The sequence below is a fragment of the Ruditapes philippinarum genome, unplaced genomic scaffold (genome assembly GCF_026571515.1).
Source record: "Ruditapes philippinarum isolate M1 unplaced genomic scaffold, ASM2657151v2 ctg520_1_1_1_1, whole genome shotgun sequence".
NCBI classification, from domain to species: domain Eukaryota; kingdom Metazoa; phylum Mollusca; class Bivalvia; order Venerida; family Veneridae; genus Ruditapes; species Ruditapes philippinarum.
The window spans coordinates 191,231-216,706 of NW_026854260.1; the positions used below are offsets into that span (position 1 = coordinate 191,231).

The 25,476-nt window shown below is 32.4% G+C and overlaps 1 protein-coding gene across 1 annotated transcript in view; it reads right to left on the reverse strand.

Moving 5' to 3' along the window:
- Positions 1 to 977: 977 nt before the first annotated feature.
- Positions 978 to 25,476, reverse strand: part of LOC132739553 (serine/threonine-protein phosphatase 6 regulatory ankyrin repeat subunit B-like) — a gene marked incomplete at its 5' end in the record, with an annotated part of 31,838 nt that continues 7,339 nt past the window's right edge. The window contains 5 exons of the mRNA XM_060727265.1: positions 978 to 1,110; positions 1,406 to 1,497; positions 4,264 to 4,362; positions 15,993 to 16,055; positions 16,164 to 16,440. Coding sequence (XP_060583248.1) covers positions 978 to 1,110; positions 1,406 to 1,497; positions 4,264 to 4,362; positions 15,993 to 16,055; positions 16,164 to 16,440 — 664 coding nt within the window. The remainder of the gene's footprint in view (positions 1,111 to 1,405; positions 1,498 to 4,263; positions 4,363 to 15,992; positions 16,056 to 16,163; positions 16,441 to 25,476) is intronic.

Here is a 25,476-nt window from a genome sequence, read left to right on the forward strand (position 1 = left end):
AAAGAGTTTTATATATTTAGCTGCAACATAGAGTTTAATACTTGGTTGCTGCTCGCCATTATGTTATAATGGCCCAAATATATGCATAATGGCCAGTCGCTCTTTATATTGTTAAATTATCAATTTGTAATTGACTACAGCTCATTCAGTCAACGACAGCATCCATCTTGAAAGTCACTGAGAGTTGATAACGTCATTTTGCACGTGCGCTCATTCACTCGCCCATTATGGAAAAAATGCCGAGTAGCAAGGTGGTCAAAATGCATAATTATCTAATTAAATCTTGCGATAATGGCCTTGAAATACCTTATTTTTTGTTACTATATATATAGTAACGTAGGTATTAAGTTCTTATGAACTTTGCCTTGACCTTTACCACGTTCTTTAAGAGGGAAATTCCAGAACAAAAAAGTGAAAGATAATGGGTTTACATAAAGAACCGCGAAAAATGCAAAATTACAGATGCTACAGACTCGGTTTGATAGAACACGACCATTGATGTTAGTGCAAGCTACACATAGCACCGATTAAGTAGAACTTGTCTTCATGAGATCATGGGCTCAAAGGATTCAAACTCATAGGGCTCAAACATGCAAAATTAGAAGCAACTTATCGATGAAGCTAAAAATACTGTCCATGTTGTAAACTCATGTTGTTGAAGATGTACATCATTTTATTATTATATGAACCTGTTACAACCTCATTCGTAAGAGGTATATATTAAATACTTGAATGCTCAAACATCGCTGTTCAATTCAAATCAATTTCGTCAAATTTCAGATAAAGTTACAAAAGTATACAAAACAATCTGGCTTTTAGTAATGCTCTTATTTAAAACTTAAAACATATTATGTAATCCTAGTTGAAGACATAGTATTTCATTTACTTGAATCAATATCTTATTGTCTTCATGTCTCATGATCACATGATATTGGTTTTGATATTCTTTTCCATGACTATCTACATGTTCATGCCTATCAACTTGTATATGCTAGTCCGATATATGACTTGGGATCATTATGTTGTTTTGCGTCGTGGAGTGCTGTACGTTTTGATTTGTCTTTCATATACATCAGCTTCGGTGCCTTCGCAATCAAACATTCTACGTTTCTTTGTAATAAAAAAATTACATAAAGTCGCTAAATACAACAATTGACTTTTTTATATGAAAACAACCCACCAACTTAATACTTTTATGCAAATAAAAGTGATATAAAATATAAATTGACGTAATGGTTTTGTTTATTTTGTTTAATCAAAACACGCCATAATACACAAAAGATTAGAAATGCTATAACTTGTTAAGTGCTTGTGAAAAAAAACACGTTAAGGATTATAAAAGCGAAAAAAAGATAAACAACAAAAACAAGCACTTGGTTGAAAAGTGATGAAAAGTAACAGTTACCTTATTCTTCCTTTTGCAGCTGCAAGATGCAATGCTGTCTTTCCATTTTCACATTTTGTACATAAATCAAATATTTTCGTCTTTATCAAAATCTAAAAAAAACATCATTTCTAATAGCATATCGTACCTTGTCACAATACTAAAAAATATATCATTTTTCTGGCTCAATCAAGATTTTTTGATAAATACTCAAATATTATTACATGTATCTGTTTTAACTTTTCATTAATTATACCTCTTTACAAATTGGTTATCAACTGACCGCTACCGTAGAAATCCAGTGTGATTCATTTCTTCAATCAATCTTCAATCTTTTTTCTTATATATTCATAACAATGCTTTTGTTTGATAAGAAAATGGTGGGTATTAAATTTCTTTTGTTTTTTACATCTTTTCACAAATCTTTTAAACAATATTTTTTTCATACTTTAATATTTAAAAAAACGTTAAGATTTAAGCCATTTTAACCATCGTGTATAATCTAAAAATGAATCAATAGGTTTGTTTATCAATTCAATTTGTTTCATATATTGTTCCGGACTCCTTTTAATTTTCAAAACTGTATATCATATAACAAAATTTTCTCAGCAAAATAAAACGAAAACCATACAATGTAAAATGTTTTATTGTGTTTCTTTTTTAATATTCCATATTTTACCATGCCCCCTTTTTACATCACATTGATATTGTCCTAGAAAAAAGGAATTAGATGATTTTTTTATAATAATGTTTTAAATCTTTAATGAGGATTTTAATCACAATTATTGTTTTTTTGATACAGATTTTTTTAATGTTCTAAATAAATGAAGGTACATTAAACCTTTACCTACATTTCTTCTTGTTTTTAAGTCCTTTTTATCCTGTGGTTGTAATTTTATCATTTTATTTACCTTTTATTTCTGGTAAATTATTAACATAGCTGTAAATGTTATTTGCTGTAAAGTATGTCCACATAAGTTATGTGTTCTTTTGAATCGTTCAATAACAACGGCCTTACGTTCATTTAATGATTGATGCACATTAATCTTATTTTATAAAAGTTCTAGAAAAGGTAAAGTATAAATTTTGTTTCCTTCGTCCGCACCTTATTTCTGAGGAATTCTATCCTCACAAATAAGTTCATGAAAGTTTTTTTTTATTATTTAAAGAAACTGACCAAAAATATTTGCCTTATAGATCATAAAACAGTCAATAATTATTTAACATATGTAGTATCCTTAGAAAGGTTTTGAGTATCAACTGGATAAGCAGACCATGTGTCTACAACGGCATTACTATTACACGTCTTAGGCCGTCTTAAATCAGTTTGACTTTCTGTAAAATTTAAAGAAAGAACTAAATATCAGTAGAAATTTCATTGGTCAATTCAAAGATTTAAACTGAAATCTGGGAATCTTATTGCCCATTCCTTAATAAGTAAAATAATGCAAAGGAGCTCTCTGAAATAGTATACGCGTCTAATCATTAACCGAAAGGAGTTCTGAATACGAACACTCAGAGTTTTAGGTTCTTTCACTTCCAAGTTATGTTACTCAGGTATTTAAGTTCTGTCAAACCATGTCCACATCCAAAAACAATGTAACACTGCTTTTTAATGTCATTTTTCAATATAGATTTGACCAAAATAACGAGACTAGCAGAAACGTTCACAATCCCATAAACTCATGCTTATGAAAATACCGGAAAACACATAAAACGAATTTATCAGTACTCTCAGCTACTTATATCAAATAATTTATTGTTCAATCGAAAAGTAAAATCAGTGTTCAATCGGTAGAATTTTAATATGTATAAATTTGGATATTCATGAATTATATATAAGACTGCCTACGATTAAATGGTTTAGCATTGACAAAATGCACTCATTTATAAACCTTCTTTTAAAAAATTTATTTGATTAAAGTTTATTTACTGGAGTACCTCTCTTTGAATATTGAATGATATTCAAAATTATACATATTGTTAAATATTCTTTGGTAAAATGATATACATAAGAGTAAATTGAATTGAAACGGCAATTTCTAGTATGGATTATATAATAAGTCAGTGTATATAATTATGTTTAGTACGTACTGGCGTCTTGCGCGTCTTTGTTCTTTGCTTAATATATTTAAAATAAGAATTGTACGTGTCAGATTATGGATTTTGGATTCCTAAATATGGGTTTACAAATAATCATATTTTTGATAATTATCATTCTAAATTATATATAACTTTTAAGAGTTAAAATTCATCTCGTATCTAAACTTAAAACGCAACAACAAAAATATATCATATCAAAACACCATGGAGATACATGCATCCATGACAAACATCTGATCTGACTCATGTAAACATTGGTCGAACAGTAATTGATTCGTGTGATTCAGACCTTTATCTAATCAAACAATTTCACCTTTTATATGTTGTTGTCGGAAAATCGGTTCTACGTCGTTAAGGAGATATATTGTTAACAGGTAAAAAGGTTTTGCATCAAAAAAATTTTTAACACATATAACTGGCCTATTTTGTCAGATTTACAGTACATAATAGTGCCCATTAGAGGGGCTTGCCTTAGATACATTTTCAAAAACCATTTGATCCGATTGTAGGAGTACCATGAATTCAATGAATAAAATGACGGAAATTTAAACAAGAAAGAACAACAGTTACGGAGTGCAGTCCCTTAAATAACCAAGCCACGCAGTTCCTATGGAAAGTGTCCAGCATTGCACCATTCCCGCATTGCACCATTTTAGTCTGGGTAGATACCATTAAGTAAGAGTATTCTTTAAATGTTAACACAGTTTATATCTATTATTGACGTGTTGATAAAACTATAACTTTATTCATAAACGATATAAAACAGGAAAACTTACATCCAAACATTCGAAGTACCCCTTTTCCGCAGCTACAAGAAGGGGTTCTTTTGGGGGCTCTTTTTGATGTTTCGTTTCTTTAGACGTATCACCGGTAGTCTGTAAAAAATAAATATAAGCATAAAGGTAATATGCATTTAGAGACAAAATTCCAATATCAAATATTACATGTAAATATTAGAATCAAGCATTGCTACACTCACTCCTTATTTTTATTATTATATTAAAACTAAGCTTTTACGCTCATTGTTTTGTGAAATTAAACAAGGGAGTATTATTACTTTAATGTAAGTCGGGTAAATATATAAATACACCTGTATCTATCAAGAAAATCATTTTTAAGACAAATAAGTTTTCTATAAATGATCGAATGCAACATACCCCTTTTGATGCAATATGACAAAAATATATCAAAACCGGCCACGGATCATAACAGTTATTAATTTTATTGGTCGTTTGTTCATCAATCAGTTCATATCTCGTTATAGCTTTAATTTTAATACCATAGCTTACAGCGTTACAATATTGATCGAAAAGCAGTCAAAGACCTCAGTTTTCATCGAACAGGAGAAACGTTATTAAAGGAGAATAGTCAATTAGTATTTTAAAGCATAAACATTTTTAAATACACACTAAGTGCAAAAATTTACAAAGTCGGGATGGGAGAGCTATTCTCAAATGATTAACAAGAGCACCGCATAGGCGTGGCAATATTCGCCGGGATGCAAATTTATTTAAAATAATCAAAAAGTTATTTAAAAAAAGGTGACCAAATTATTTCATTTGTCACAACATGTTTATTTCAATTTTTGATATTAAAATCTGTATTGATACATGCAAAAGAACTACGCTCTTGGCACATGAATACTAATAAAGATTATGTATGCTACAGTTTACGCTGTCGAGTCCACATCAGACATGTCACCAGTCATGCCCATAAAGGGCAAAGTGGTGATAATTTACCTTCATGCTATTGTCACTGAATACATATGCTGACTGAAAACAACAATAATGTTGGGTTCTAAATAATAAAATGTTTTAAGAAACTTACAATTGGTATATATAAAACCAGAAATTCAAAATCACAAAATATTAAGCCTAAAATAATTAAAACAAAACAACAAAATACCTCTCTTTGAATTGAAAACACCAATACTCATACATACATCCATCTAATTGGTACAAAACTGATAATTCAACTTGTATAAAGTGAACAAAGCGATGATACATGGTAAATATCTATACTCTGCACGTTTTTAGTGGGAGGAAAAAACCTTGGAAACATGTATACTTTTTAAATATGTGTACAAGTACATTGTGCAAAACCTACATTCACCCTAACAACTCACTGGGTATAGACATATATATATAAATATTAGTGTATAACTTTATTTTAGAATACATAGTTACATGAAAATAAGTTTTCATATCTATGTGACTCCTGGGACAGGGCCAATATAGACCAAATGACTATGATTTATATAACTTTTGTAAGGTGTCAACAATACAATGATTCATGCAGAATCTAAGCTTAAACATATATTATTTTTTGGCATATGAAAATGTGTTCTTATTACCTCCCTCCATTCAACGCTTATAACATTCAGCCATCAAAAAAATGCAGTGATGTCAAGGGATAATCTTTCTGCAATTTATCATACTGGTAGTTTTTCCTTGAACATATATTTTGTTTAAGGGTATAATACAACAGGTATACAGCAACTTTATATTAGCCCTTCAACCCATATCAGTCTGTAAATAAGTGAAAGACTTCCCACAGTAAGGCCAAACAGAGGTTACAATGTAAATCAACAGCTGCCCGTACACAAAACATCTTCATCTATGTCCTTAGTTTTCATAAATTGTTTGATCAGGTTTTACGTCGCACCGACACATTAGCGGTCAAATGGCGACTTTCCAGCTTTAATGGTGGATGGAGACCTAAGGTGACCTACCGTGCATTATTTCAGGCTCGAACGGGCACTTGAGTAGAACCACTGAGGTTACGTAAGCTAGTTTGATACCCTCCTCACATGAAAGAATCCAAAGTCGCTGTTGAGATTCGAACAGACAGCGGTGAGGGGCAAGTGGTTTGAGTTCAACGACTTTAACCACTGGGCCTCGGATGCACCTTATTGACATTTTATATATTTCATTTACAACTTATTGTTATTTAGCTCATTTACATATTTTAAGTAGCATCACGTTTAATTGATAAATAAGACCGACTTCGATTACATTTCAAATTAATTATTCACATTAACATAACATCTTTAATATTTAAAAAAAAAATATATAGAAATATAAAGTTCTAGAAAAACAAGAAGGCCAAGATGGCCAAAGATCGCCTACCTGGCCCATCGAACTCATCCGAGCAATTACATAGACAAACATCCTTGCAAAGTTTCATGAAAGTTGAGTAAAAAATGTGACATATAGCCTTTAAGCTCCTTTGACCTAGTTTTTCATCCGCAATGACCCATGTTCGAACTGATCCGAGCAATTACCTAGACAAGCATCCTGACCAAGTTTAATGACAATTAAGTTTAAAATGTGGCCACCAGAATTTTCACATGGTTTTTCCATATTTTGGCGCTGTGAACTAGTTAGAACAAAAATCAGAAGTGAATGCGTTGCTTCAAGAATTTGAGGATATTTTTACTGATATTCCCGGAACTACGGATCTTGAATCTCACAAGATTGAGTTGACTGACAAAACACCAATTCGTGTAAGACAGTACGATACCATATGCCAAAAAGGACAGCGGTAGAGGATGAAATTAAGAAAATGCTTGAATGTGGTATCATTGAACCAGCAAATTCTGATTATAATTCTCCAATTGTTTTGGTGATAAAAAAGGATAATACAAACCGCATTTGTATTGACTTCAGACGACTGAAATCTGTAACAAAGTTTGATACAGAACCAATGGGTAATGTTGTAATGTTGAGTATGTGATGGCAAAGCTAAAAAACGATAAGTTCTTCACAAAAATTGATTTGACCAAAGGTTTTTGGCAAATACCAATTGAAGCAAAATCAAGACATCTAACAGCATTTTCTACAACAGAAGGTAGTTACCAATTCAGAAAGATGCCATTTGGAATGGTCAATTCTGGTGCAACATTAATAGAATGATGCGGCAGTTGCTTGCTTTCCGGAGTGAATGATATTGATAACTATGTTGACGATGTGCTTGGACATACGGTTACATGGGAGAGACATATTAAAATGTTGAGACAGTTGTTCGACAGAATACGAGAAGCAAAGATCACAGTTAAACCTTCTAAATGTATGATTGGATTTGAAGGTATACCATTTACCGGTCATGTTGTTGGCAAAGGACAAATGCAAATGGAAGATGACAAATTGATGAAAATTAGAGACGCTGTGCGAGCAGAGTCAAAGAAGCAAGTGAGATCATTTCTTGGACTGCTGGATACTACCGAAAATTCATTGCTTCATTTGCAGAAATTGCTTCACCATTGACAGATCTTACGAAGAAAGGACAGCCAAATAAAATCATATGGAAACAAGAACATGAAAAAGCCTTTACGACATTGAAGCAAGTACTGACACGATCACCAATACTACGACTTCCAGACTTTTCAAAGTCATTTGTTTTGCAATGTGATGCTTCAGATACCGGAGTTAGGGCTGCGCTTCTTCAAGAGTTTGATGATGGTCTGCTTCCAATAGCTTACGCGAGTAAGAAATTGCTCAATAGAGAAAGAAACTACTCGGTTATCGAAAGGGAGTGTCTTGCAATGGTATTTGGAATAAAGAAATTCAACAAATATTTGTACGGGAAAGAATTTGAGCTGCATACAGACCATGCTCCTTTAACATATATTCAGAAGTGTAAAGTTGACAGTGGCCGCATTATGAGATGGGCATTATTTCTACAGAACTATACGTTTAGAATAGTAGCTGTGAAAGGAAATGACAACGTATGTGCAGATTACCTAAGTAGACTCGATACCTGAAAAGAGACATTGTAGATTATTCATTTTGTTTGAAAACCGTGGAGTGTTTTCTTGAGTAGGGGGCTGTGAGAATAATCATACAATTTCACTGTAGATAGTTTTTATTTTATAACGAGTCAGCGATACTTTGTAGTGTATCAGATTTCAATGTACAGTTTCATTTATAAACCTGTTGCTGGGGGTATAAAATCTATCAACATGTAAAGGTCAGATCGTTTAAACTAGCAATTATGCGGGTTTTGAGAGAGATTTTACATCAGTTTAGGAGTGACACGCTAATAGTGTGTAGCGTTTGTTTTTTTTGTTGTTGTTGAGAAGAGAATTTGTTGTTTTGTTGGTTTGTTGAAGTTGGTTGAATATAATTGTGGTGATCTTAATTGATCAGGGTTTCTTGGTTGTAATTAGTTTTTACAGTTATTGAGTTATATCTGTTTGTGAAGATATAATTGGTTGACATTGGTTGAATGTTTGTCTGGTCAAGATTATATTAGTTGATGCTTTGTTTTGAGGATATATGTAAATATTGGGTGCTTTAGTTTGCTTTTCTGATGCTGATTAGATTGTGTGAAGTTAATATTGTTGGATGAATGTTTGTGGTTTATACTGTATCTTAGAGTTGTAAAAATAGTCATTTCTGTGTTCTTCATTTTGTGGTGATTTTATTGTTTTGTTTGATCATAAGTTGTTTAGAGCTTGGGCTCGCCAGGTGTCTAGTATTGTTTCGTATAAAAGACGTATACGTGAAAAGATATTTCGTATAAGTGGCTGATAAATGACGTGTGTTTGTTTTGGGTGTAAATAATGATCAAAGTTCTTTGTTTTGGGTGTAAATAATAATCAGAGTTTGTTGTTTACATGTATATATTGATTTGAGATAGAAAAGGATAAAAATACCTAAAAAAAAAGTGTTTACTAAACAATTACACGCTAGTTTTCCAACTGAGAATATTTCACTTTTATGTCAGGCGGTGCTGCCAAGCCCCCATATCTTGGAAATTGGTTCTAGTTTTTATTACTAAATCTTTCCTTAGATTAAATAACATCAAGGCAGTCATTTCTCCTGACACGGACGTACAACCAGGAGCATAACAATATACGCCGAAATCCGAAATTCTTTCTGGCGTATACAAAAGAAATCATAACATCAAATCAGATTACGTTATCTCAGAAAAGATTTGTTATACGGAAAACCAAAAAAATGCACGAACTTGGTAGTGTTTGTTGTTGTTGTTTTTAGAGATATTAATTTCCTCTCAAAACAACTATTTAATTCATTTGCAATTGTAATCAAAGACATTTTTTATAAACATCAATAAATTTATAATTATACCTTGATATACTGACAATAAAAAATTATGAAATACTTGTATTTAAGAAAATTAATTAAGATAAAAAAAACAAATTTGACCACTTCTTATCGCAATCGCCATAAAAAGAATTGTCCTATCCAATAGAAAGATCTTACATATTAGATTAATCTGAGGTTTACTCAACATTTAGAAATGTGTGTTTGTTCATTTTCGAAAGCTATACATGACATTGTATATTTTTCATTTAAATTCCATATGAAGAAAAATGAGTTTAGAGAATGTCAAATAAACGTTAACATTGCATAAGATTATATTTTGTGTTCTTAAAAAAGTTTTTATTTATTCTTTCATTTATTTCACATACAATTCTGACTTCATTAAGAAGTCCGGATGAATGAATGAATACATGTCCAAAAAGTGCTCAATGCTAGTGGAAATTCATCTTATTTTAGTTTATAAAGATACTCATTTAGTGGTATTATTCTATGTAATATCATGAATTGCACCAATTGTGTACGTGTATGGAAAAAGCCAAATAATGTGTGACCTATGTAATGACATTTTCATTGTCAAGAGAAATTAATTAAACCAGTTCACGAATAGTTTTGTCATGTGTTTTGGCAAACATGATCAATGTAGAAATAACATATACCTGAATCTGATTTAATTGCATTAAACCAAGGTGTGTAAAACTAAAAATTTACAATAAAAATTTTATAATGTGTGATAAAACAAGAAATAAGTTTAATCTTGTGTACGAATCTCGTTATGAACTTAATCATTCAATTTCATACAAATATCGTTTTTTGAAATAGTGACAGATGTGTCCGCAACCAGAAAAAATGCATATTTTTTACACGAAAAAGTATAATAATATAGCCCCGATTACTCCATCAATTGTCACAAGTTTTGCAAGGTCCATATGATGGCCGTGAAATTCCTCCCGTCAAAAAGTAGTAATATTTGAAGATTACTTTGTATGCTCTTTTTTGCAGTTTTAAACTACAGATTCTGACAAACACGGGTTTTATTTGAATAAATAGTAAAAAACAACAACAACAAACAAAACAGAAAACAATTTCAACGTATAGTATTTTTTATGTATATTTTAGTCCTGTGTTATGGTATTAAATCTGATCAATAAAGAAATAACATATACCTTAATCTGATTTGTTTCTGTTTCTGCACCTTCATCCGCAGCTTACTCCTTAAAGTTTACGATAAAAATATTACTTTTCATAAAAAAGTGAGAAAACAAGAAATAACTTTAATCTAGTGTTTGAATTTCGTTTTGAACTAAATCAATTTCATAGTCAGTTTATGATATAAAACTTGATGTCTGGTGATGACGTTTCCTAGATGATATTCTATTGGTTTTGAATGTTTCTTTGCTTAATTTATTTATAGATGTTTTCAATAGTTTTAACCCGAACAGTAAGTTTGCTTATTCACAGCATTTCTACGTACTCGGTATTATTCCTTGATGTTTATGTATCTAAAGACGCAACTGACAATATTGGTACCGATATATTTTGCAAACGGACAAAATTCAATTGTGTTTAGATTTTACATCCTATTTTATTTAATCATGAAATCGAGGTATTCCGTTAAGTCAAGCTAAGCGCTATAGATATATCATTTCCAATTATGATACTTTTAACCAGACCAGCCTTAAGATACGTTAAAAAGATTTTTTCTGATATAAATAATTATACGAAATGATCTTTTGAAGAGTGCTTTGCTTGATGGCACATTTTTATCAAGTCAATGTTTAAGACGTGTGGTAGCAGCTCAGTAAATTGACTCTAGTTACTTCACACCGCTGCTTAAACCAGCGTAGATCTGTATTATTGACCTTTATAATGAACATTGAACGACCAATGAAATGCCAAGTTCTAATCGACTCGAATATCTTTATACGCATTTTCATTGGTTAAAACAGATCACCTGGATGCACAATTGATAAATAGACGGATGTTTCCCCGCCAAACAAAATAGCGTCTCTCAGAAATTTCGCAAAATAACCATTGAGGAAACTTAGGATACATTTGGTTGTTATAAACTGGGTCATAGAAATGACTGAGTTACTAAGAATAGCATCACAAACATCTTGTTTATTAGGTTATTTCAAATGTTCAAGAATTATACAAGAGAAACCAATTCCCGCGATCTACATTGGACAATTTTTTTTTATAAAATTATTCAAACAACTTAATATCACGTGTGTGGGAGATGTATCTCTTACTGACGTTCAGAGAATGTTCAGTGTTTGATGAAGCATACCCTCTGCTCTGAAGGTGCACAAGGTAGAAGATACCATCACAGCCATAGTAGAAATATTTATATACGTTTGAACACGTAAATTGTGATGATGTTTTTGAAAATGATGCACATTCTTTTCACTGTCAACCGAGAGAAGTAAGTTGCATATTTAAGATTGACAATTTTAATGGCAATTGAAAAATAATTGCAAATTTAATGTTTAGGATAAATTTAAAAACTGCTTTAATATAAAAAAGATTGTCCAACACTTTTAGAAAATGACAGTTTATGAATGATCTTTATAGACATTTTTGTGGTTAATGCGGATTATCCATTATCAAGGTGACATTTACTATAAAATGGAAAACAAACATATGACAAAATGTTAAGTTTAAATTTTTCCTGAACACTCGTGATTATCACTTGAATAGACATAATGTCACTTTAATTATCACAGAATCTGCAGAACCAGGAAAACAAACATTATTCAACACCCTTACCATTACTGCAAACCTGAAAAATCTCAGGCACTAACCAGGATTTCAACCCTGGACCTTTCAGCTGCAAGGCCGAAAATCAACTATGTCTTTCAAAGGTTAACACAACAACAGGGTTGTAGGAAGTGGCCTATTCACTTCTCCCCTCTTTATTTACTCATTGCAACCTTATATTTCAAAATGTGAGTTTTAATCACTGTCAATGAGTGAACACTGCCTACTCATGTTCAATGTAATTATACCTATAAAGTTCCCAGAATAGATCAGGCTAGACGCAATGTCACATCTTTATACTAGTCAAATCATATTGCCCACAAAAGAAACTTTATAAGCATTATTTCATTTTAATCATTGTCACCATTATTTTAAACGTAAAAGTCTCAGGCACTGAGAGGAATTTGAACTGATACTGCTAAAGGGTTAACCCAACAAAACCTAACAGTAAAGGCTTTTGGAAGTGGCCTATACTTATAATTACTGCAGCATTTAATAATTTAGAAGTTTATTACACTTTTCTACTAATGCAATAAACCTACGCTTGAAAACTAATTTTTTGATAAAAATGGTTATATGTCCAAAAGCAATTAGATACTTTGTCAACTTTTTTGTGATACATATAAACTTAAAGTAAATTAAAGTAAAGCAAAAATAGTTTTTTTAAATGGTGGCACCTTGGATAAAATTAAAAATAGGACTTATAAAAATAAGCAAATTGAAGTTGCAATGTTTTTGGTTATGGTTTTTTAATATTTACAAGACAGCTTTTTATTAACAGAATGGTTTACATGAGTTATGTATAAAAGGGAAAGAAGGTTTTTATATCAAGTTTAGAATCTTTGGTTTGAGTGTTGCCAATTAAATAAAAAAAGTATTTTTTAAACTGTTTGATACTAAAATATCTCCTCAGGTACTAGTACTATATGGGGAGCTGACATTTGGGGTACAGGTATTTAAAGAGTGCTTTGCTTGATGGCAAACGCTTTATGTGTTGTAAAAAAAATCTAATGTAGCTGTATTAGGCGACTGCTGGAGGTATCCTATAAATAAAATATCAATAAAAATACGAATTGAGTATTAGTTAAAAATTATTAAAATCCCAAAAGATAGACTAGTTAAAAAGTGTTACATGTATTTAAAGATTTTTAATGATAATACAGGGACATGATATTTAAGACTAATTTAAAAATTATTAAAATCCCAAAACATAGATTATTTAAAAAGTGTTATTTAAAGATGGTTAAAGATAATATACAGGGAAATGATAATTTGGTTTCATCTTTAAGAACAATTTTACAAAATAATGGTTTTGGATATGTATTGGAACACCTTTCAATCTTACTTTGCGAATCCTAAAATTATAAACATTGTTAAAGGAAGTTGAAGACGACCACTGATACACGTAATTGATGACACAAATTGAAATATTACACTTACACCAAATAATTTCCATTTCCGAAAACCGGCCTCCCGAAGATATAGACAGAAGATTACGATAGTTATTTCTTTACATATGTAAGTACAAGAGATAAATAATTGACAATATTGAACAAACAAAAGCATTCTGAAGAATTTGGAGAAACAAAACTTGGGAACGTATGGAATCCAAACTGAAATCAAAGAAAATGCGATCTGCATATAATGCTACAATTTTTGACGTAGTTCTTATTAAAAAAACTACCACGAGGAGTTTGGAGAATGGGCGCATATGTGAATTGATTCCATTTCGGGATGGGTATATTAGATCCGCAAAGCTGAAAATATCGAATAGCGGCCATGGAAGATTTTGGTAGACCTTTGAATCGGAAACTGAATTTCTATTTTACAATTGTGACCTTGACCTTGATCAAAAACATCTGGGTAGCAATCCAATGCTGCATCTTGATATAAGCTGCACAGACACAACGTTTGACTTCAATAGGCCTCAACTAATTCGAGTTATTTAGCGGAAACTGAATTTCTGACCTTGACTTTGATCACAGACAACTGGGTAAGAATCAAAAGCTGCCTTTTGATATAAGCAACCAATTCACCAAGTTTAGTGTCAATAGGCAAAAGCGAACAAAAGTTATTGAGTAGAAACTGAATCTCAATATTTAGCAACAATGACTTTGACCTTGATCACAGACACCTTGGTAGCAATTCCAAAGTGTCTCTTCATAGAAGTTACCAATACCCCAAGTTTTGATGTTAACAGGTCAAAGCAAACACAATAATTGAGCGGAAACTGAATTATATTTTTAGCAACAGTGACCTTGACCTTGACAACAGGGACCTGGATATCGATCACAAGCTGTCTATGATATGAGATACCCAAACATCAAATTTGGTGTCAATAGGCCTCAGCAAGCACAAGTAAATGAGTGGAAATCGAATTTCTAGCAAGAGTGACCTTGACCTTGATAGCAGACACCTTGGAAGCTATCCCAAGTTTCCTCTTGATATACACTACCCACACACCAAGTTTGGCGCCAAAGCAAACTCAAGTTATTGAGCGAAACCAAAAGTTGACTTATGCAAGGAATTTGTATCTTGTGTTAATATATATTCAACAAAGGTGTTTTTTATTTTTTTTTTATTTTGGGGATTTTGTAAATATGCATTTGATATGTTGAATTGTTTAGATGTTCGCCTGTGACATTTACAACATACAGTTTCTAACAAGAAAAAATATGATACATCACATAAATCAAGTTAACTTTTAAAAGTACTTTCGTTAAGTGTAAACGTTGCATCCGGGAGTTAAGTACAAAAAGTTCTCGAAAATTATGTATGTATCTCTTTCTTTGCTCCGATTTTGCCCTATTTTGAATGGTAGAAAAATATCACTTGTTACAATTTGTAGGTGCGTTTGATTATATTTTATTATTTGTAGTTATTGAAATATGGAAAAATAAATAGAGGATATTCAAGTTTTTTCTATAAATACATGATTTATTTTCATCGAGTGGTATGAAAATAAATATTTCATGAGTGGCGGTAGCCACGAGTGAAATATGGTAATTTTCATGCCACAAGATGAAAATACATCATGTATGTATGGAAAAAACTTGAATTTTCTGTTTATTATATACATTTTACTCATTTTTGACATTAAAATTTGAAAGACTTTCCCTTAAATTTTGTGTACTGGCAGAATTTAAAAGAAAGTAGTCCGGCAAGACACCAGTGAAAATACGGAAAATATGTTTCACTGCAGTGAAAAATAAATTTTTTTCAGTGAAAATACGGAAACTGAAAATACACATTTTATTTCATCAATATTTCTCAATATTTCATTTATAAGTATATATTAAAAAAGATTATTATTTGAAGTGTGTTTGTTTTTATTGGTGTTAAAGTGAATCTCAACCACAATATCATGAATTATCACACATAATAAATATGTGATTTATTTTAATGATCCTTAAACCATAGAGATTTTATGGTTTGGAAACACATATTGTCACCAACCACCACATCAAAAAAGTCACCCTAGGAAATGAAACGTACATGAATTAAATTTCGTGCCGTTACATTGAAACTACCACCTCAGTCGAGGAACATTTTGACTTTACTTCGTAAAAGAAAGATTGGACATTATAGCCATATTATAGTTATATTGATTGAATGTACTATTAACTGTATGTGACTGAATAAAATTATGATAATAACAATTGATAAAAGATAATACTCACTTCATCGTCAGTGTCTTCTTCCAAGGAAGGGATATCAATGTCTTTTACCTGATCATGCAGCATCTAAATAAAAATAGAGCATCGTGAAAACAAATATCTAGATATAGAGTAGATATATTTAAGTGTGTTAAAGTGTGAATTTCAAAGTACTATGTAAAAGTTCTAACTTACTTGTAATAGCTTAAAACTGTTATTGACCGTGGCTAATGACACAAGTTTGTGCCAGTTTTTTTCAATAACATTTTTACAGTCGTCCCCGAACTTCTGTATCAAATCTTTTGCGACGTGCTCGCTGTTATATTTTGTTGCTATTTCAACCATTTTATCGATTTCAACTTCATCTGACATGTCTTCTGTAAGGCGTTGAAATACTTGTAGACTGTCGTACCTTATTGCCGTCAAAAGAGGAGTTAACTGTTTCACATCCTCAATAGATACGTCAGCTCCTCTGAAATGAATATCTGACATACATATTTTTGTTAAACATATTGTTAGGTTGAATACTATTTTGGATTAAATGATAAATCGACATATTATTATTACCATCGCGCCGTACACTAAAATATTAAACCTCAAAAGAGTAAGGTTCGTTAATACAAATGAGAAATCAATCTAAGAATGCACGTCTATTTCCATATGGATCAGGGCTTTAGAATAAACTAAGGCAAAACATGTTGTAAGTGAATTATCTCGATACATTAAATATCTTAGTGAATAATAAAGTTATATTCACTTAGCAATGCCAATACACAAATTGTTCAACTTTCACTTTGCCTGACTTAGAAATTTACAAGTTAAGGATATTTCTTGTCAGTCGATTTAGTTTCTTTTTTATTGTTATAATCCTTTTTATAATCATTTGTTATCGGTGCTGTTGAAAATTTTCAACGAATCATAATCTATTTTTAGAATAGTAATGTAAAGAATTGATAAAACAGCAGCATCAATTAAAAAGAAATTCACTTAGCTAAAATTCTTTGACCAATCAGAACAGTTCTGCATTTTAATGAATTTGACAGTCTGAAGCACATTTTTGAAGAAGTAAGAACCAAAATTGTCTGCTCAAAGATTTTACTGACATATAAATTAATTAGTTTTTCTTGTAAATATTTTCTTTATTAAAAAGACAAATTTGCATCAACACTTTGAGCTGCTCTTTTTTCTAGAATATGTTTTGTTTAATAAACTTCATATTTATTAAGTAGTTAAAACTAATGTTGTTTGTTTAATTTGGAAGTCATCTTGGATTTTTATAGATTTTATCTTTCACTTATTTTGTAACTTTTAAAACAAGACTTTCTGCTGCAGTTGTTGCGTGTAAAACACAGATTCATTACGAATACCTTTCACACTTTAAGGGGAAATACCTCATTATGTGGTATTTCTGTTTAATAGGCATAATGTTTTCTTCAATTTATTCATTTTAATATCTTTATTTGCCAGCGGCAAAGAGCCCAGGATGACACCAAACAAAACAGGAGAGGACACAAGACAGAGCACGGACAGGATATTTACTTACATAACAAAATATGTTTGTAAAACATGTATGCCCCCTATCGGCAGCCAATTAGTCATGTGATCAGGTTATTATGCATGACTTCTGACCTAGTGAACAAAAAATTAATAAGTGTTATTTTGTATCTACTGGTCATGAATAGTCACAAGGTAATAGTTATTGTCACCCCATAGGTTGTGTGCAGCAATCTAAGTTATTACAAATCTTACCAAATAATAAATGTATCAATTTTATGAATCATGTAGGCCTCATTAATGACTGTCAAGTTGTTATATTACATAAGACCTTCAAATGTGTATACCAAAAGCAATTTTAGTTTAATATAAAAATATCAACCAACACAACTTGAGTTGTTGAGTTATTGGTCAGAAACCGTCTTTAAGTACAAGGTCAATATAACACTGACCCGTGATCCCAAAATCAATAGGGGTCATCTACTGGTCATGACCAATCATCATACCAAGTTTGAAGTTTCCAGGCCTAAGCGGTCTTAAGTAATTGATCGGAAACCCTTTTTACCTACAAGGTCAATGTGACCTTGACCTTTGACCCCTTGACCCAGAAATCAATAGGGATCATTTGCTGGTCATGGCCAATCATCATACAAAGTTTGAAGTTCCTAGGCCTCAGCGTTGTTTAGTTATTGATCGGAAACCGTTTTTACCTACAAGGTCAATGTGACCTTGACCTTTGACCCCTTGACCCAAAAATCAATAGGGGTCATCTGCTGGTCATGACCAATCATCATACCAAGTTTGAAGTTCCTAGGCCTAAGCGTTCTTTAGTTATTGATCGGAAACCGTTTTTACCTACAAGGTCAATGTGACCTTGACCTTTGACCCCTTGACCCCAAAATCAATAGGGGTCATCTGCTGGTCATGACCAATCATCATACCAAGTTTGAAGTTCCTAGGCCTAAGCGTTCTTTAGTTATTGATCGGAAACCGTTTTTACCTACAAGGTCAATGTGACCTTGACCTTTGACCCCTTGACCCAAAAATCAATAGGGGTCATCTGCTGGTCATGACCAATCATCATACAAAGTTTGAAGTTCCTAGACCTAAGCGTTCTTTAGTTATTGATCGGAAACCGTTTTTACCTACAAGGTCAATGTGACCTTGACATTTGACCCCTTGAACATGAAATCAATAGAGTTCATCTGCTGGTCATGATCAATTATCATACCAAGTTTGAAGTTCCTAGGCCTAAGCGTTCTTTAGTTTTTGATTGGAAACTGTTTTTACTTACAAGGCCAATGTGACCTTGACCTTTGACCCCTTAACACCAATATCAATAGGGGTCATCTACTGGTCATGACCAATCACCATACCAAGTTTGAAGTTCCTAGGCCTGAGGGTTCTTTAGTTATCACTTGGAAACCATTTGGTCTACGGACCGACGGACGACAAACCGACAGACAGACAAATGCAAAGCAATATACCCCCTCTTCTTTGAAGTGGGGGCATAATAACAAAGTCAGTAAGTAATAGCACTTTAGTACAGTAAGTGCCCGTCTACACCTATCCAAGTCTTGAATGCAAGTATCATATTCTCTTGTATTGGATAGTGTAGACACCCTACTTGAATGAGTTTTAAAGAGAAATTATGTGACATCCAAGAAGATAATTCCTTGCAAGAAAGTTAGAACACGTTCTATTTTTCTACAAGTTTTTGGCTGTCAAGACACTGATAACACCGGTTTGACACAAAACATGTGCACCGAAGGTGTGATAGTGTTGTTTTTTTATTATTTTCTGACTTTTGTTGTGATTCAGTGTACATGTCCTTTGAATTTCAGTTAATGATTACAATGTCTTGGTCAAAGGAACAAATCAATACGCTGATACACAGAAGAGCAAAAAAAAAAAAATAAAAATAAATACATTGTAAAAAAATAAACAAGAGCTCTTTTTCAAGTAGAGTCAAAATGGATTTAAAATGATCTTGTTCATTTAGTGAATAAGTTTCATCAAACAAAATAATTTTTTGTCACATTTTTTTCAATTTTAAAAAAGAATGAACGCATTTACTCCATTATGTTTTAGCTAATTGCATCATTTTCCCGCTTCTTTTCACATATTTTACAGAAACATGATAGTCTTGCAAAGACAAAGGTATAAATCCTGGGCTATCTTAATGAGACATTTCAGTAAAAATTGTGCCTGAAAAAATGTTGAAAGGGCCGTTTATTTAGCTTATCTAAATGTGACATGTAAGAAACTTGAATAGGTGTAGACACGGCCTAACAACAGTAAACAATCTGACCACCAATCTTTTGTTCTTTAAAGTACTGTGTGATCTTTTCTCTTTCCGTTGATAGGGGCGTCTGAAGGTAAAAGCTAAGTGCAAGCCTTAACAGCTAACTTAGTTTCCGTTATTTAGGTTAATCGTTCTATAAGTAATACAATAGGAGAATATTTCTTGCTACACTGTGTGAAAGTTTGAGCAAGGGGCTGATTCCGCAGGCCAAGAGTCAGTACCGCCCAGTAATAAAAAACTTCAAGAAAATGGCCGACGATAAACCAGATGAAGAACCACAAATGGCATCATCTACAACAAAGTCAGCAACAGTAGAAGACTCCATTCCTGTCCAGGAAGCCTTACCTAATGTCAATGAAATTGAAACGATAACACTTACCAATGAAGACATGAGTAGCCATATGCTATGAAATATCAATTGACGATGACAATTATGCCAATTCGAACATAAGACGACGAAATAATTTACAAGAGCAACGCATAGCGTGGCAAAATACGCCCGAATGCAAATTTGTTTTGAATAATTATATTTTTAAGTTAATAAAATAATGTTTAAACAGAGAGGATACCCATTTATAACATTTGTCCAAAATATGTTTTATATTAAGATCTATATTGAAACATGCCAAAGAGCTACGCTTGTCACATGATTACTTAGTGACAATTATATATGCCACAGCTTTCCGCTGTGAAGTACAGACCGCAAACATGTCACCATCCAAAACAAATGTTGAAGCACAGAGTGGTGATTATAAATATACATGCTATTGTCACAGAGTATAAATACTGACTGAAAACAACAATAATGTTGGTTTTTAAATGATAAAAGGCTAATTTACAAAGTGATGATACATGCTAAAAATCTATGCTCTGTATGTTGTATGTTGGTGGAATATGCTTTTAAAACATATATGCTATATAAATATACGTTCATGTAAAATGTGGCAGACCTACCCAGCCATTTTTAATAACAGTGAAATGATTTTTGGAACAATAGCTAGCTGGATAGCTTCCTTACATGAAAGAATCCAAAGTCCCTGTCGGGATTCGAACCTATAGCGGTGAGGGGCAAGTGGTTTGAAGTCAACGACCGTAACCACTCGGCCGCATACGCCCCTAATAACTTACCTTAAAAAATTGACATTTTATATGCCTCATTTACAACTTATTGTTATTTAGTGAATTTACATACATGTACGAGGGTTGTCCCAATATTCTGTGACAAGATTGATCAAAAGCTAAATAAAACACGTACGAATTTGATATTTTACTATGTTATAAACCCATATAATTTAAACATTTTCACAAATTTTCATAGATAAATATCAACAAACAACAAAAATATGCCATAAACACCATGGCAACTAACGGAATCGCGGCGCACATGTATGTCAAGTCACATTAGTTTCATTTAATAAGATTGTCTCATTTCAAAAAAATTAAATCATATAAACCTATAAAAGCACCTTAATTATTATAATCTTAACAGGAAAAAAATATATAGTTTGATAAAAAAACATTATAAAGTGATAGATTTTAGAAAATGAAGGGAGGTAAATACATATACATTGGGAAGAAACGTATTAATAAATTCTTACATTTCAATCTTCCATTGCAATATATTCACTTTATATAAGGATTTTGAATAAATCAGTTTATTATATACTTTGTAATGAAATATTGAGAAATATTGATGAAATAAAATGCGTATTTTCATTTTCCGTATTTTCACTGTAAAAATTTATTTTTCACTGCAGTGAAACATAAACATAAACATTACTCGATGAAAATAAATCATGTATTTATAGAAAAAACTTGAATATCCTCTATGTATTATTGACCTGAGGTAGTCCAAAACTGCACTCTGTGTATCGTCTCTGTAAGATAAATAGTTCTGCCAATTAGATTTAATTTCATACTATCAGTTTGAAAGAAACAGAGCGAGCACAAAATTTGGAAATTGATACAAAACGACTATGTGTGACCTTGACCTGAGGAAGGTCAAACCTGCACTTTGCACATCATCTCATTATGATTAACATTTCTGCCAAGTAGTTTCAATTTCCTTCGAAATGATACTGACCGGACACGAAAACTCCTACATAAGTCTATATAAATCAATAAATCCCGGGATGGGGGCAATTTTAATTGTAGAAAGTCCAAACTTGTATTCTGCACACCGTCTCAATATAAGTAATATTTCTGCCAAAAAGTTTTAATTTCTTGCTATCGGTTCAAAAGATACAGAGCGGACAAAGTTTTGGTATTGACTCATAATGACTAAATGTGACCTTGACATGAGAAAGGTCAAACCTGCACTGTACACGTCGTCTCATTATGGTTAACATTTCTGCCAAGTTGTTTGAATTTCCTTCCACAAGTTCAAAAGATACAGACAGGACACGAAAACTCCTATATAAGTCTTTATCAATCAATGAATATTTCCGGGTTGGGGCCAATTTTGATTAAAGGAAGTCCAAACTTGTGTTCTGCACACCGTCCTATTATAATAAATATTTCTGCCAAAAATCTTCAATTTCTTTCTATCGGTTCATAAGATACAGAGCGGACAAACAATTTTGATATTGACACAAAATGACTAAGTGTGACCTAGACCTTAGAAAGGTCAAATCTGCGCTCTGCACATAGTCTCATTATGGTCAACATTTCTGCTAAGTAGTTTGGATTTCCTTCCAACGGTTAAGAAAATACAGACCTGACAAGAGAACGTGCTAACAGATGGACGGATGGACAGACAACTAGATGCATAACATTATACGCCGAAATGCTTTCGGGAGTATAAAAACCAATGTTCGTCGGAGACAATAAACCACCAGAGGATGCAAAATACCAATCAGATGAACAATATTAGTTAAGTGTACCCGAAACGAAGGAAAAGGAGAGATAATATTGTACATCGCTATTGATTAAAACCGTGCGAACCCGAATTTGTTCAAAGAGTGTCACAATATACGCATAAATGTTGTGTTCAATTTATTCATTTTAACAGCAATATTAATTTGTTATGCAAATCAACAACATATCTAGCAACTGATTACCTATTGTTATTATGCATAATGCTACCTAAAATGTATGCATATTAGTGCTCATGAATGTCTACAGTTAATAGTTTATTAAAATTAGTTGTCTTGTGTTTCTATTTTCCTTTGCATTCTTAGTGTATTACTCCTGAGTAAACTATTAAAGTTATTACGTAATAGCAAATAAGGTAATCCTAATACGATGTTAAGGCGCACATATCATAATTTTTCTAAACACAACAAATACAAGAAAAATGTTGTAATCTCAAATCTGTAATGGTCACGTTACTAGTAATTCAAATTGTGACACTAAAACTATAAATTAATGCGTTTTAAGATAAATATTTCCTATCTCCCATCATATTATAGCTTTAAAGTTGCTTCTAATGAAAACATACATTTTTTTTAAAAATTCCCACTTTATAGTTTCCTATATATTATCCGTTTAATCCCATTTATAGTTTACAATATAATTTTAAAAGGACTTCCGAGTTAATAAGCCAAAAACATGCCATTAATTTTCCTGAGATAATGGCAATTAATACATCTACAATAAAAAAAAAGAATTGAAGACATTTGAAAATCTAGTTTTGTGTACTCTAGTCGATGATAGACATTTTAAACATTTTTGAGTATTTTTACATTTTATAGAAAAAGAAGAAATATCTACAATTGCACATAAGGTTATTCAGTCATAGATCAAACATAAATTCAGTTATGTTTAGACAATGATTCCTGAAGTGACCATAAAAGTACAAAAAGCAACAGTGCCATAAATTGCTCTGAGATATTGGCAATTATTGTATCTAAACATAAAAATGTGAAGCCATTTAGAAGCTAGTATGTGTACAGAAAATATGACAACTTGAACATTTTTATTATTTAGTAACATTTTATAGAACAGAAGATATACTCTTCTACAATTGCTAATTTGGTTATGTCAGCTCCAAGCATCCAATCATAAACCTCTCATGATGGCTTTCAACCATCAACTGTTCCTGACAAGTTAACTAGCAAATTATTCTGTTTACAGTTGCGTTTAAGGTTTTATCAATCTACATTACCCTAGATAATATAGCTTAAACAAGAGCAACACTGTCGCAATATACACCCGTTACAGAAGCTTTTGACAGAGATGTAGGCATTAAAGATATGCATATAGGAGATATTCTCTATGCAATATCCGGAAAATATCTGGATATATTATCATCACTTGTGATTTTTTTATCTAAACTTTGACCCCTATGTGTGACCTTGACCTTGGCCACAGGGACCTATATTTTAAACGCTAAACCCCGCCTCACAATAATGAACATTTGTGCCAAGTTGTGTTGAAATCTCTCTATGCGTGTAGAAGTTTTGCTCCAGACAAGCGTTTTTCTATGACCTCTAAGGGTAACCTTGACCTATGATCAGAAGCCTGGTTCATGCGCGCCACACGGCTTCATATAGTGGTGAACATTTGTATGAAGTTTCATTAGAATCCCTCCGTATGAGAAAGACTTAGAGATATGCTCTGGACAAAATCTCTATATTTTATCATCTTTAGGGACCTTGAAAATTATCTTTAGTGACATTGACCTTGCATATAGTTACCTAAATTACATGTTTCACACCGGTAGTCATGATAGTGTTTCAATTCCTCAATTTATGATGACTAAATGGTCCCAATACACATTTTCATATTTTTTTCTGAACTTTGACCCCTATGTGTGACCCCTTGACTTTGGCCGCAGGGACCTGGATTTTGCACGCGACACTCCGCCTCACAATAGTGAACATTTGTGCCAAATTGTGTTGAAATCCCTCTATGCATTAGAAGTTTTGCTCCGGAAAAAGCGTTTTTCTATAACCTCTAAGTGTGACCTTTACCTTTGATCTAGAGGCCTTGTTCATGCACGCGACAGGGCTTCTTTCTAGTGGTGAACATTTGTATGAAATTTCATTAGAATCCCTCCATATGTGTAGGAGATATGCGCTGGACAAAATCTCTATATTTTATCATCTTTAGTGACCTTGACAATCATCTTTAGTGATCTTGAGTCAGATTTGTATACTTCACTTCAGTGTTGGTATATTTTTTTGGTCCTTCGGGATCATTGGTACCAGCACTATTATGTTGAGAATTGAGTACCGCACTTGAGTACCGCTCTTGAGTACCGCTCAAGCCGGTGCTAGGGGGCGTGAGGGGAGTTGCACTTATTCAGTATGCCTCATGTACAGACTCAATCAAACCGAGTCTGCAATTCTTATGTAATTTTGTTGTGATTAATGCTTCCGAGGGATCTTTTTCTTTCCAGATTATTTTTGCATATATTAACCATAATTACATGTTTCACACCAGTAGTCATGATAATGACCATTTGTGCTTCAATCCCTCAATAAATGATGATTAATTGTCCCAATACACATTTTCATATTTTTATCTGAAGTTTCACCCTATTTGTGACCCTGACTTTGGCCGCAGGGACCTAATTTTGCACGCGTCACTCTGCCTTACAATAGTGGACATTTGTGCCAAGTTGTATTGAAATCCCTCTGTACATGTAGAATTTTTGCTCCGGACAAGCGTTTTTCAATGACCTCTAAGTGTGACATTGACCTTTCAACAAGAGGCGCGACACGGCTTCATAGTAGTTAATTATAACATTTGCATGAAGTTTCATTA